At 36.2% G+C, this 15,047-nt stretch overlaps 1 protein-coding gene across 2 annotated transcripts in view; it reads left to right on the forward strand.

The window, feature by feature from the left end:
* tmem72 (transmembrane protein 72) overlaps positions 1–15,047 on the forward strand; it is a 76,798-nt gene that overhangs the window by 57,780 nt on the left and 3,971 nt on the right. Inside the window, exons 3-4 of one of the 2 annotated variants that reach the window (XM_079854682.1) lie at positions 10,610–10,681; positions 14,182–14,248. In XM_079854682.1, coding sequence (XP_079710808.1) covers positions 10,612–10,681; positions 14,182–14,248 — 137 coding nt within the window. In that variant the 5' untranslated portion in view covers positions 10,610–10,611. Of the gene's footprint in view, positions 1–10,411; positions 10,682–14,181; positions 14,249–15,047 lie in introns of those variants that run through there. The other variant, XM_079854681.1, reaches the window with a different exon arrangement.

A 15,047-nucleotide genomic window follows, 5' to 3' on the forward strand; every position in this document is an offset into this window, starting at 1 on the left:
CCCTGACAAATCAGTCCAATGACAGAAGCCTGGCTCATTACAGTCTTCCATGACTCTCTTTTAATCCAAGACTCCAGAAATCCGCCCACAGCTAATTGACTCATTTATCACCACTATCTGTAATGTGACTGGGGCAAGATGAGGTGCAATGGAGAATAAACATGCAACATCTCTATAAAATCCACTTGTTAAAGTCATCAAGTCTGATGGAATGCTGCAGACATGTTTCAATATTTCTTTGCTAGATATATACATTTGTAAGGTCTTTTATTAAGTTTTATTAAGTAGTACTCCACCACACATTTCTGAAGAACTATTACACAAGCAAAGCGGGATTTTCTCATTGAAACCCCATTAGTCATTACTAAACAAACACAATAGTCTAGGGGGTCATTTTTTTACTGTAAGGTTCTTTTCTTTCGGGAACATGAGGCAATGTTCTTTCTCTGCACAAACACCTTCAAACAGAAGCTTAGGTCTACAGAGACCAATTCTGATGGATATGGATAATTCTTTACATCTCCATCATACTAATTCAGTGCTGTTTCTCATTTAAATTGTGAAATTATTTCCTATTTTTTAAGAAAATCATACGTATTATTTACTAACTTTAGTAGGTAGTGTATTACAGTGTAACTTATGACTCCTATAGTGAAATATTGCATTCCACAAAATGGTTCTCTCAAGAAAAACGACCACAGTGAGAGAAAAGATCTATGGGCTCTTAAAAGCTATTTGTTCACCTCACGGCTAGAATCTCCCCTCCATTTCCTTTTTGTGAGAGATTGATGCTACTCCTTTGACACACATGGTTTTCCTAGACGTAGCTGGCCATGTATAAATGACTTTAATGAAATATATCCATTTTCTGAAGAGAAGACTTTTTAAAAAACATAATACGATTTTTAAAATCTTACTATGGTGTTCATTACAGCTTTTAGAGTCTGGAAATTATTAACTTAAAATGTCTGAGACCACTAATATGAAGGCTTTTTTCACATTTTTCAAATTATTTTATTGTTGTAACAATTTGAAAGAAAAGTTTGATTAAAAAATAGAAAATAATTTCTAAATATCTAAAGTATTTTCGTAAAAAATGTGCATGGACAGTCACATTTTGCTATATGTTGTGCTATATTTAAATGTTTCTTATTAATTTTACAATTTCTTTTTTGTAAATACCATTTCTTCCCCAGGTTTAAATTAGATTTTGAATCCTAGATTTTCACTGTGGCCTCAGGCTTTTGAACCAAACAGTATGTATGTATCCAGTTGCATTATATATAGTATATATAAAGTGCAGTGAAGGTTGTTAATAATTGTTCCATTTCTGCAGTCATCGGTGTATAAAATTATAAATGTTATTGCTTTAATATGACTTTCATTGTGCTTGCCTTTATTTGACTTCATTATTTATATTCCATTTGTCAGAAGAACAGATATCTTCATTTTAAAGCTAAGCCCTGACTGACATAATGATGAGCTTACCATCTTGCACAAGAGCTGTAATGATTTCCTGCGTTCTTCAAAATCAGAACAAAAAAAAAAACAGCAAAAAAATAACCACAAAGTCAGAAGTTGGACGAGCACCCCTTGTTAATACGGACAGGGAACGTTTCAGATGTCAAATGCTTTGAAAAATTCCTCTGGTGTCCTTCAACTCAACCTACAGGGATGTTGAGCATGGGATGGTGCACTCCTTTAAACTGGAGTAAATCAGAGCTGAGAAATGCATGTGTGTGCAGTGCACCCTATGTGCTCTTCTGACTCGCTCATGGATTGTTATAATCCCAAGAAGCTCTAAATGTGATAGTTTGAAGTATAACTGAGATTTATTCAGTACAGTAGACATGCAGTGTCTGCTCTTGTCGAAAGTGCTGATAAACCCCACCAATTTGTTTTATTTGGTGATCTAATGGATCCCAGCTGTGGGATATTAGTTTTGTGTGTCCTTCACAAGGAGATACTCATCACCACGGCATGGCTCTGCAGTCATCCACTTTTTCTAATCCAGCTGAAGTGCAGCGAGGGCCCCACAAAAACACCATGGTTGTCAGGCTCTATCTCCACTCATTGAGTTTTATGGGGCGCTGCTCAGAGGGACAAAGAAAGGAGCAATCAGAAATAATGAGAGGGGCTCAGGCCAGTTACTTACTAAAGCTGCATTAGGATCACCCAGAGTGCAAATGAAGGGGATTCGAACACAGGGACAATCTAGTTGTCCTGATACACCTGAAACACTTTGCTGCAAAGGGGTGAGGGGTGCTATGCTATCTAATTTTTAGTAATTATGTTACATGTTAAACACATTTCATTAATATCATAAGTGCACTTAAGGTATGACTTCCCAATACTTTAATTGTGAAGAACCCCCTCCCCCCTATTTAGTTAAGTTAAAGTAGGCACTTAAGATATGAATGAAATAATTATTTATTGTTACTCTCACATTAATCAAGTTATGTATTTCACACTTTTAATATAAATGAAAATATATAGCAGTCAGGAAGATGCAGAACAGATGTTTTTTTATTTTCATTTTATTTCATTTCAAGATTTGCCTTCAGTTCCGAATAATAAGATTACTTTCTTTTTTACTAATGCGTAACAGGAATTAATTCTCTTTCCCACTATGAACTGACTCATCAGATAAGCCTTCCGAGAGCCATGCAAATCCCTCTGTACCTTGAGGGACTCATGGGTAATTTACTCTGTGATCCTGTTGGCTGGGAAATGGAAGACATGAAATGGGTTATTTAGTCCGGGATCAGTTATGATCATACCATCTTAGTATGATAGAGCTGCGTTTGGGAGAAGATCACAGCTATAGACTATAACAAGGAGGAATGTTTGTGGTGGTGGTTGTGACTCACTGCTGGAGTTTCACTGCACCCTTCAGCATGAAGCTTCACAGACACTGCTGATGCTCCTCATGTCATCAGCCGATGCCAACGCTCCTTTGACCTCATTTATCATCTCCCTCCGAAGGCGAAGGTCAGCGAGACCCATTCCTGCGTCCTCTCAGCATTTCTCATGGATGATCACAAGAAACATATTCCAGTAACTAAACCAGTGGAGTCTGAATGTAGCGCAATATTACAAAGGCTTTTTATTTTTTTATGCACGTGGGCCTAATTCAATAAATGCAATTTCTTCTGCAACCACATAGTGTCAGTGTTGCAACTTTGTTAAACGCATGAAATGCCTTTCTAATCATGTGTCACAGTGTTTTAAAGCATAAAGCTTGGATGTTTTTAGATTTATAGGTCACAATATTACATGTTGACCATTTGAAACCAAATGCAGTGTTTTTGTATGAAGGTACATCTTAATGAAACTAATTTCAGATCAGGTTTCAAGGAAACTGGTCTTGAACAAATTAATGTGAGTTTTAGAGATGACTAAGCAAATATTTAGTGACTACAGTGCTTATTTCTTGTTACAAAGTCTCAATATGAAAGTGATCAAATGGGCTCCTTTGACCTCATTTATCATCTCCCTCCGAAGGCGAAGGTCAGTGAGACCCATATAATATATATGAGGTATTTAATATATATGCCCATACACATATATATATGCCCATATACACTCACCTAAAGGATTATTAGAAACACCTGTTCAATTTCTCATTAATGCAATTATCTAATCAACCAATCACATGGCAGTTGCTTCAATGCATTTAGGGGTGTGGTCCTGGTCAAGACAATCTCCTGAACTCCAAACTGAATGTCAGAATGGGAAAGAAAGGTGATTTAAGCAATTTTGAGCGTGGCATGGTTGTTGGTGCCAGACGGGCCGGTCTGAGTATTTCACAATCTGCTCAGTTACTGGGATTTTCACGCACAACCATTTCTAGGGTTTACAAAGAATGTTGTGAAAAGGGAAAAACATCCAGTATGCGGCAGTCCTGTGGGCGGAAATGCCTTGTTGATGCTAGAGGTCAAAGGAGAATGGGCCGACTGATTCAAGCTGATAGAAGAGCAACTTTGACTGAAATAACCACTCGTTACAACCGAGGTATGCAGCAAAGCATTTGTGAAGCCACAACACGCACAACCTTGAGGCGGATGGGCTACAACAGCAGAAGACCCCACCGGGTACCACTCATCTCCACTACAAATAGGAAAAAGAGGCTACAATTTGCACGAGCTCACCAAAATTGGACAGTTGAAGACTGGAAAAATGTTGCCTGGTCTGATGAGTCTCGATTTCTGTTGAGACATTCAGATGGTAGAGTCAGAATTTGGCGTAAACAGAATGAGAACATGGATCCATCATGCCTTGTTACCACTGTCCAGGCTGGTGGTGGTGGTGTAATGGTGTGGGGGATGATTTCTTGGCACACTTTAGGCCCCTTAGTGCCAATTGGGCATCGTTTAAATGCCACAGCCTACCTGAGCATTGTTTCTGACCATGTCCATCCCTTTATGACCACCATGTACCCATCCTCTGATGGCTACTTCCAGCAGGATAATGCACCATGTCACAAAGCTCAAATCATTTCAAATTGGTTTCTTGAACATGACAATGAGTTCACTGTACTAAAATGGCCCCCTCAGTCACCAGATCTCAACCCAATAGAGCATCTTTGGGATGTGGTGGAATGGGAGCTTCGTGCCCTGGATGTGCATCCCACAAATCTCCATCAACTCCAAGATGCTATCCTATCAATATGGGCCAACATTTCTAAAGAATGCTTTCAGCACCTTGTTGAATCAATGCCACGTAGAATTAAGGCAGTTCTGAAGGCGAAAGGGGGTCAAACACAGTATTAGTATGGTGTTCCTAATAATCCTTTAGGTGAGTGTATGCACTACTGTTCAAAAGTTTCGGATTTATTTTTTTCAGAGTAACCGAGGGATGCATTAATTTAATAATAATAAAAATAAAATAGAAAAGAGATTAGTAATCTTACAAAAGATTTGTTTCAAATAAATGCTGTTCTTTCAAACTTTATATTCATCAGAATCCTGAAAAAAAAGTTTAGCTTGGTTTCCACAAATATATTAAGTAGCACAACTGTTTTCAATATTGATAATAATAAGAAATGATTTAGAAGAATCGTGTGACGCTAAAGACTGAAGTAATGGCTGCTTAAAATTCAGTCTTGCCATCAAAGGAATAAATTGCATTTTTAAATATATTAAAATAGAAAACAGTAAATTGTACAAATATTTCACAATATTACTGTTTTTATTCATTTTATTTTTGATTAAATAAACAACTTGAGTGAGCATAATAGACCTCTTTCACAAACATTAAAAATCATTTATGAAATATACGTACTGTATATTCAAAGAAATGTATATACAGAATATGCACGCAGATATTCTTTGTGCAGGCTGGGTTGTGTATAGCATAAAAAATAGAAAAAAGGCTGCAGTATTTTAATGATCAGTCATCTTGATAATATTTACTTAAAGTACAAAACCTTCTAAAAAATTATCCTTTTCTTCACTTCGTGTTGCAACAACAAAAGCAAAGGTCTTTCTGAATGTAGAGAAGTTTGATGCTGAACAAGAATACATCTCATGAGATGTTTATAAAGCGAGATAAAATTGCCATTGTAATCAAGATTAAATGTACCCCTGTAGGCCGTGATGAATAACAGATCCATGGCGGAGATCTCATTATAGAATGGGAAACGAGGGGGAGTCCAGAAACACACATTAAACAATATGGTTCATCTACACTTAGCTGCATGTTCTCCTATAACTTATTACAAATCATAATTTTTATATCTAAATATCATATTTTAACTTCATTTCTACAAATCATGATTGCAAAACACAATGTTCTGACCTCATGTTATTTCAACAGTGCTGGGAAATTCCAACAGCTCACAGCGATCCCTCACATATGCTTAACAACACAATTACACATTGGGCTGTCTGATGAAATGTTATGCTATGGCTACCATACCATGACACCATATCAAACTCATTAACACCATTGTCACTATCAAATGATTTGCTGTTGATTTGCTGCTGAAGAAGTCTGTCGTCTGTGTGCTAGGAAGATAAATGGCTCTGTGTCATATGTGATGTTTGTGCTTCCCTAAAGATAAGATTTTTTTTCTTTCTTGTTGAGGTAAAGCAATATATCAAGTGCACATGCCTCAAAAGGCCATCAAATTTCATATATCATTCCCTGTGGGAGTCATTCACACCCATCATGTGTTTATGTATGCATGGGACAAATGAGTAAAAATCATTTCAAGGCCCCTAAATGTGATGAACGTGAACTTTTGAGTGCATGAATTAGGGGTCACTTTGACTCCGCAGCATTAACCAGCAATCAGTCTGTCTTTACAGCATCACAGCTCAGTGTGGGTCAGCTCTGACTAAAATAATTATGATATGTCTTTGCAGAAAGAGCCCAGACATATTACAGCAATAAATATAAACCAGACCAAACCCAAACCTAAATGTCAAGTATTTATGTTCTGGGTTCTGGTTGTTATGTTTATAGGAACAAGTAATTGATATTTATATGTTGTATTGTTGTTGTCATGTTCTCATTGTCATAACATCTTCTGTTGTTAAAGTCAGCATGAATTATTGTCTAAAATGCATGTTATTAAACAGTAACACTTTAATTTATAGTATCCTTGTTATGTTACATGTACTTACTATAGTAATAACAGTACATTATGCATAATTACATGCAACTAACCCTCAACCAAACCTTAATCCTACCCTAATATTAAGTACATGCTGTTAATTAATATTATTCTGTACTTAAATGTACAATTACACTGTAACAAGGACACCTTAAAATAAAGTTGAACCTATTGGTCTTATTATGAAGTATGCATCCATGCATGCATTTACATTTTTTTGACCTTCTAATTTTAATAAAAATGTCACAGCTTGATCCAATACATTTTTTACAACCCATTTCAGTTCCAGTTTCCAGTTCATAAAATGTAGATCGTTTCTCTTGTGCTGCTTATCATAGTCTAGCATTGAAGCTGTCTTGTTATGCTATGACAATTTGTGGATACTTTTGCATGCATCCATTTTATTTTCCATGAATAACAACTATGATTTGCTCTGAGCTCCAAAGATGTTGCATGTAGCACAAAAAGATTCATAACTAGGGATGCACGAAGTGGATACACAGTATTTACTTCAACATCTATTCATTTAGCAGACACATTTATCCAAAGCAACAAACAAATGACACAAGAAATTCATTGTAAGGAGACAATTATGTTGTCTTTACAAAATCAACATAGTATTATTGCACAAACTGAGGTTTGGGCTTTTTCAACATTACAGAGACCAGCATTTCTAAACTAATCTAGTTTTCAAACTACTCCCACTACAACTCGGCACAGATCATCAGTCTATTTTGACTAAGTTTACCATGTCTTTCCTAACTTATTGGACTTTCCCGTGACAGATGATAAAAAATCCCCAAAATCTGAGACATTGAAGATTTCTGACTGTATAACAAGCAATCACAGTCAGAAATGTTTTATTACATACACTACATTGCCAACAGTATTGGGACACCCCTCCAAATCATTGAATTCAAGTGTTCCATTCACTTCCATGGCCACAGTTGTATAAAATCAAGCACCTGCATGCAGACTGCTTCTACACACATTTGTGAAAGAATGCAGAGGTGTAAAGCACGCCGCCACTGGACTCTAGAGCAATGGAGACGTGTTCTCTGCAGTGACGAATCACGCTTCTCTGTCAGGGAATCCCGATGGGATTTGGCGGCTGCCAGGAGAACGGTTGCCTGACCGCATTGTGCCAAGTGTAAAGTTTGGTGGAGGGGGGATTATGGTGCGGGGTTGTTTTTCAGGGGTTGGGCTTGGCGCCTTAGTTCCAGTGAAAGGAACTCTTAATGCTTCAGCATACCAAGACATTTTGGACAATTTCATGCTCCCAACTTTGTGGGAACAGTTTGGGGATGGCCTCTTCCTGTTCCAACATGACTGCGCAACAGTGCACAAAGCAAGGTCCATAAAGACATGGATGAGCAAGTTTGGTGTGGGGGAACTTGACTGGCCTGCACAGAGTCCTGACCTCAACTCGATAGTACACCTTTGGGATGAATTACAGCGGAGACTGTGAGCCAGACCTTCTCGTCCAACATCAGAGCCTGACCTCACAAACGCGCTTCTAAAGAATGGACAAAAAGTCCCATAAACACACTCCTAAACCTTGTGGAAAGCCTTTCCAGAAGAGTTGAAGCTGTTATAGCTGCAAAGGGTGGGCCAACTCCATATTAAACCCTACGGATTAAGAATGGGATGTCAATGAAGTTCATGTGCATGTAACGGCAGACGTCCCAAAACTTTTGCCAATATAGTGTATGTTGTATTTTGATGTTAAGGAAAATATATAAGTATACGTTTGTTGTAGTAATGGTGAGTTAGTGAGTTAAAAGGTTTGATCATGCTCTTAAACTTGTTTTTAGTGGTCTGTGGTTGTGAATTCACAGTGTGAATAAAGAACATAGCACAGAAATGCACATACCTGGACTAAAATTCTGCTAATCTGAAAAACAGTTGACCCAGGCAGAAAACAAAGGTAGCCTTGTTCTAATGTTAGGGGATTTACATTTTTCCTCTTAGCAGGAGTCAACTTGGATATCAGAGTTGTAAATTAGAGCAGAACTCTCCAAGTGTTTGCCAAGATAGCCTATTTCACTCTGGACAGTAGGATGTATAGTACATAATGTTGTCTTCTTCAGGGCCTCAGATACTGACAACTGAAGTCAGTTAATCTGTTGGTTTCGGGAGACCTTCTTTTGTCCCTTGAATGTCCAGGCCACATAAACCTTTTTAAAAAGGATTTACAGTTCACATCTGTAATATTTTCCTAGTTACTCCCATATCCCCTTTATTTTCCGCTTATTTATGAACATTCAGGATATATTTCCCTAAAGGATGAGCTGGCCAACAAGGTATTTAACCTCGGAGACTCTGTACAGAGCCAAAGGAAGTTATGATTTTGACTGTCTCTTTGATAGACCATGAATTTCTGTACAATTGTGTTTAGTTATGTTGTAACAGCTGACATGTGTGATATGCACATTATGGTACATTTTGCTGTTCACAACTTTCTTTTAAAGGGTTAGTTTACCCAAAAATGTAAATTCTGTCATTAATTACTCACCCTCATTCCAAACCTGTAAGAATTTAATCTTCGGAACAGATATTTTTATCAAAATCTGAGAGCTTTCCGCCCCTCCATTGACAGTCTACGCAACTACCACTTTCAAGCTCCAGAAAGGTAGTATGGAAAGTAATCCATGTAACTCCAGTGGTTTTACCTCAATTTTATGAAGCGATGCAAGTGCTCTGTTTGCACAAAAAATATATAATTTTGCCCATTTTTTCTTTTTTTTTTACCATATTTAAGTCACAAATTGGTCTATTTAGTGTTTGTTTATTACTAGAAAAAAATTTAGTAATACTAATCACATATAATTAATTATAATAATATAATAAAAACTAAATTATATTATTAAAAAAAAAAAAATACAGTTTATAGTGATAATAATAATAATAGTTAGGCCTAAGATTATAGGATAATAAAATATTTAGAAAATACATTATTATTATTATTATTATTATTCATAGTATTTAACTCTTTTTTACTTTTCTTTTTCACACTGGTGTTATTATTTTGTACAGTTTTATTAAAAAATAAAGTATTATGAATCAGTCAATATATTAACCAAAATGATGTGATGTGTCGTATAATGCCGAAGATACGCATGTGGTTTGAAATCCTAGCAATACTGTAGTGATGTGTGATCAGATTTAATTACACAGACCCTCACTGTGCCACGCTGTGGTTCTAATCAATTGTGATCTGTTATGACTGAGAAAAGTCTGACCTTTGACACAGGTAACTAAAGACTGGAAGAGATGGTGTCTGTTCAGTGCCTCTGCTGAATGATTAACATCTGTCTTGTGTCAGGATTGGGCTCTGAAAGTACTGCTGCTTTCTCCACCATTAATCATCAGTTCAGGACAGGGCTTATCAGGCAGACGTTTGAGACTCCATGTACATTTACTTTGTAAAAACACATCTGACCTTGGGCAAGGACATTTTTGATTAAGTGGCTGATTGGATGAAGGTAATTTAATTTGAATGTGTCCCTCAGCAGCTGTAAAAGGATGGAGGGTGGAATACCTTCTCGTGAAGGTCACTGCTCGTAACCTGTGAGGGTCCTGCAACAGGCTTGTGTGCACAAGTGTGTATTTACATGTGTGTCTATCCCTCAGGGAACATGCCTTATTTGTGCTCTTTGCTAGTACCTGGTCAGGTAATCTTTAACTGTAAACTTTGTTTGGTCCACTCACCTTGAGTAGAGGTGGAATTTAGCAGGAACAAGCAGAGGGTGGTGTGTTTGGGTTTTAGTTTTTTCTGTTAGGCTGATTACTAGGGTAAACTCTGCACTGGGACGCAGCCGACGGCACCCTCCAGCTCAGGCGAGGAGATTACTAACCATGGGGCTGCGGTGGCGCTGCCATCCTTACACAAAGTTCTGACTTCCTCTTTTAACTACCAATAAATTAACAGTCAAAAGAGAACGTTAACTATCAACAAATGTTCTAAAGTGAAAAACGTTTTAATTTCAGCCATGAAGGGCTCAGCTTTGTGGGTTATAGTGGAATGTGCCTGCAGAGTTCTTGGCATCTCGACTGCTGCAGGTAGGACTGTTCTTTTCTGTACTTCTGTTGGCCATTGTTTCACTGCTAGTGCTATAAAGTGCTATAAATTACCTTTAAATGAAAAAAATATATATATGTTGCACCAGTTGCATCAAGAATGCATTAGGAGCAATTTTTAAACCCTGTGATTGATGTTTAGAATTCTGAAATGTGCATTTTGTGCTCATTACCCAACATGCTGTAACCTGCTTTAAAATGAGGGAAAGAAAGGCCCCGTTCCAGTGTTTAGGAAATAAAAATAATGAAAAAAGAAAGAAAAGAAATCTATGAGTAGGGATGATTTACTACATGACTGAGATTCCTTAAGTCCAACAATTGCATAAACAATATTAAATGCAAGATTATTCAATAGTAAACTTTAAAACCAACAGGGGGTTTATTTTTTATTAAATAATACTAATAATAATGGGACTATGCAAAGTAATAGATCCACATTAGGCTATATTAGCCTACTTAATTTCTTTTCTCCATTCTGACAACTGATGGAGTTTTGGTTCCTAGCCACTGTAGCCTTTGTCGCCTTTGGCTTTTGGCTTGCGTAGTTGGGGACATTTAATCTAATATTCAACAATAATATTGATCTGCCTGCGTATATGAGAACTGAACTGAGCAGGGGTGCGTTTCCCGTACAACGACATAACTCGATGCTTCACTATAGTACGATGCATCGTTGAAGAAATCAACTAGCTTGTCACGACTGTTTCCCGAAACCATATTGTCGCAAAGTGGTCGTTCAACTACGTTGGTTTATGACGTTTCTTTAATGAAACTGTTTGAGATCAAATTAATGCTAGATGTTTTGATATAAATTACAGACATGGCATCTGAGGACTATTTCTCATTTTTCTCAGTTATTTCGCTTTATTTCCAGATTCAATAATACCCAGATAGCACACGTACGTCTGCAAGATGTCTGTTAAAGATCACTTCATCTGGAAAGCATCTGCTGTTTACTAACATCTGATAGACATCTTTAAGACATCAGTTTAACATACATTCGTTCTGGTTCTTACATAGCCTCCTGGGACCCAAGAATAGACTTTTGTCCACTGTAGTGGACATTATATTTTAGTGAATTTCTCTGACGTCATACATGTCACATGACACAACCTGGGTGTCCTGTAAAGAGCACATTCAGGACTTTTCAGAGATACCAAATGTTTGGAGGTTTCACCATGAAAACAACTTCTCCTTGGTCTTTAAAAATGTCTGACATTAATTTAGTGATCAAATGTAGCATTCTTATGGAAATATGATAATATATTGTAATTATAATTTAAATTGGACTACTTTTCAAATTGTATTTCATAAAACAACATCTCAGGAAAATGTTAAGGGGTTTCAAATAAAAAAAATATTTTCTGTTTCAGAACAGGGCATTGATTTCAAACGTGTCCACTGTAGAGGACATCAGGACTTAAATCATGTTTATCAGGCATTTTGTGAGACACAACAAGTGAATATAGAAATAAATTATACATCAATATTCCTATGAAATATTAGATATTATTATTAAAATGTTGCCAATTATTACTCCAATTATTACACTTCTTTTTTCATTAAATGTTGCTCCAAGAACACATTAAGGTGCAAATTAGATACAGTTTATATATACATTGCATTGAATGGGAATATTAATTTATGGACATTTTACCCACATATTGCATAATGTAAAATGGTGTATCAATTCATTCCGTTATTTGTTTCATAACATAGTTGAGAATAATCTTTATACAAATTTTGGTTGAAAAAATCCTGAAACCCCCAAATTTATTGGTGATTGAAAAAAAAATCCCATTGTTTTTGCCTATACATATAATTTCATGTCATTTTATTTTTTAAACAACTTAGTCCTGGCGTCCACTACAGAGGACATAGCATAACTTATGAATAAAATATTATTTTGCAAAAATGTTTTTTTACCATTTGTTTATTGTGATCTAAACAGTGTGATGACATGGAAAAAAACTAAATTCAAAAAACTTTTTTTTTTCTGGGTCCCAGGAGGATAGAGCACGTTCGTACATGCGCAGTCTTCAAAAACGGTGCTTTAAATCTCTTGACAAACTCAAAGACGTAAAGGACATGATGTGTAGGCCTATGTAGGCCTATTCTAAATAAAAGACACAGGTTGTACTGAATGTCATCTTGCTTATTTTGCTCAAGATAAGGATTTATTAAATCCACATGTCATGCAATCTAGAAACTCTGCTTCACAGCTCGAGAGCTGTCGTTTCAACCACACAACTTTGCATTGCTGTTTGCGAATGTTCGTTGGAACGATGGTTTCGGGAAACACCGACTCGTTGAACTATGCTGATAAGATAACGACGGAACTTGCGACCATAGTTGGCTAACGTTGCTTTCGGGAAACGCACCCCTTGACGATGACATCACGGTTTTCTACAGAACGGCTATAAATGAACTAAATGAATAACTTTTTTACAAGAAAAATGAACCATCACTGAACTTACTTAAGCTGGACTGTGATGCTATTTTCTTCTAGAAACAAACTTTGTTGTATAATTTTCCTGTTATCTCTGTAAAGCTGCTTTGAAACAATCTGTAGGCCTATTGTAAAAAGCGCTATCTAAGGTGACTTGACTTGCCTCTTAAAATGTTTTTGCTTGTTAGGATATCTTTTACAAATAATAAGAAACAAAGTTTTTTTTTTAATTTAATTTTCAAGGTGTAATGTGAATAAAACTAGCTAGTGTTACAAATTACATGATAATAATACTAAGAGTAGGCTATTTACTCATTTTTTAGTAGGCAGAAAAATACAAATCTAATGAAAATGTTTCAAAATGTTTTTGCATTGCACAGAGACCTGTAAAATTCTCACACATATTGAATAACACATGTATTGTATTTTATTTCATTTGTTTTTGATTTGTAATTTTTTTCCCCAAAACCTGGGGTTTATTTGGGTTTATTTGCCAAGCTGTAGTGTGTGGCAAATCTGACATCTAGTGGCCACAATAAGAATTGCATTCCATTTTTGTGAAAAGTCCAAAGGTTATACAGGTGTTGTGCCGAATCCCCGCCAAATTATTACCCCCCTAGCATTGGTTGGTAATAATTTAGCAGGGGGTCGATATTCGGCACAAATGAAAAATTATTTTTTATGATAACACTTAAGTTTGGGGACCAATTCTCACTATTAACTAGTTTCTTATCATCTTACATATTACTAACATATTTTCTGTTAGTACTTATACAGTACCTATAATAATATTATAATATTAATATTAATATAATATTAATGCCTTATGGCCATGACCATATTCTAATTTCTACATCCCTTAATCCTCCCTTATACCTAAATTTAACAACTTCAACAACAACTACTAATCTGAATAAGCAATTCATAATTAAATGATTATGATTTCTGCAGGTTAAGTTTAATCTGTGTGTGTGTGTGTGTGTGTGTGTGTGTGTGTGTGTGTGTGTGTGTGTGTGTGTGTGTGTGTTGTCAGTGCTTTGTGCAGTGGGTGTAGAGACTCAGAGACAGGGGGAGTTCAACAGCTTGGCCGTCTACCTCCTGTGAGTATATAATAAGCTGCTGTGGGAGGTATAGCACATATGAAAGTTCTCTGAGACATGTCTTCCTGTCAGATTGTATTTAATTTTTCGTGCAACGAGCAAATAAAGCCACAGTGATTTTTTCTCCCTATTTTAAAAACAAAGCCTTACTAGGTAACAAAATGTAAAAGAAAAAAGAATGTCAGACATTAAGGCCAAAGTGGCAAAGATAAAATCTTTGTTATTATTTTCTTTGTTATTAAAAGATAAGAACAAAGATTCAGATTACATAATATACAAATTAAATAAACAGTGCGTTATTTTTCCAGCCACAGTAGGTGTATTTAACAGAAGCATTCAAGAAAGAAATTAAATTAACAAATAAAAAAATAAAACACTACATAGACCTCACTGTATAAATTGTGCATTGATACTTATTAAAGCTACTATTAAAGTTCTCAGTGCAGTGAGTGATTTTTTTCTTTGTTTTGTTTTTGTTTTTTTATTAACCTGTAGTAATTTCTTTCTTGTGCTGAACTCAAAAGAAGATATTTTGAAGAATGTGGCTAACCAAACAGTTGTTGGTCCCCAGTGACTTCCAAAGTATATATTGTCCTACTATGGAAGTCAATGGGGACCAGCGGCTGTTTGGTTATCCACATTCTTCAAAATATCTTCTTTTGTGTTAAGCACAAGAAAAAAAATAATAAAGGTTTGGAACAAAATTAGAATGAGTAAATAAGGACAGGATTTTCATTTTTGAGACGGACATGGAGACGGACATGGACACCGACACCGACACGGACACCGGCACGGACAT

Source organism: Squalius cephalus (genome assembly GCF_949319135.1).
Source record: "Squalius cephalus genome assembly, chromosome: 21".
Classification (NCBI taxonomy): Eukaryota; Metazoa; Chordata; class Actinopteri; order Cypriniformes; family Leuciscidae; genus Squalius; species Squalius cephalus.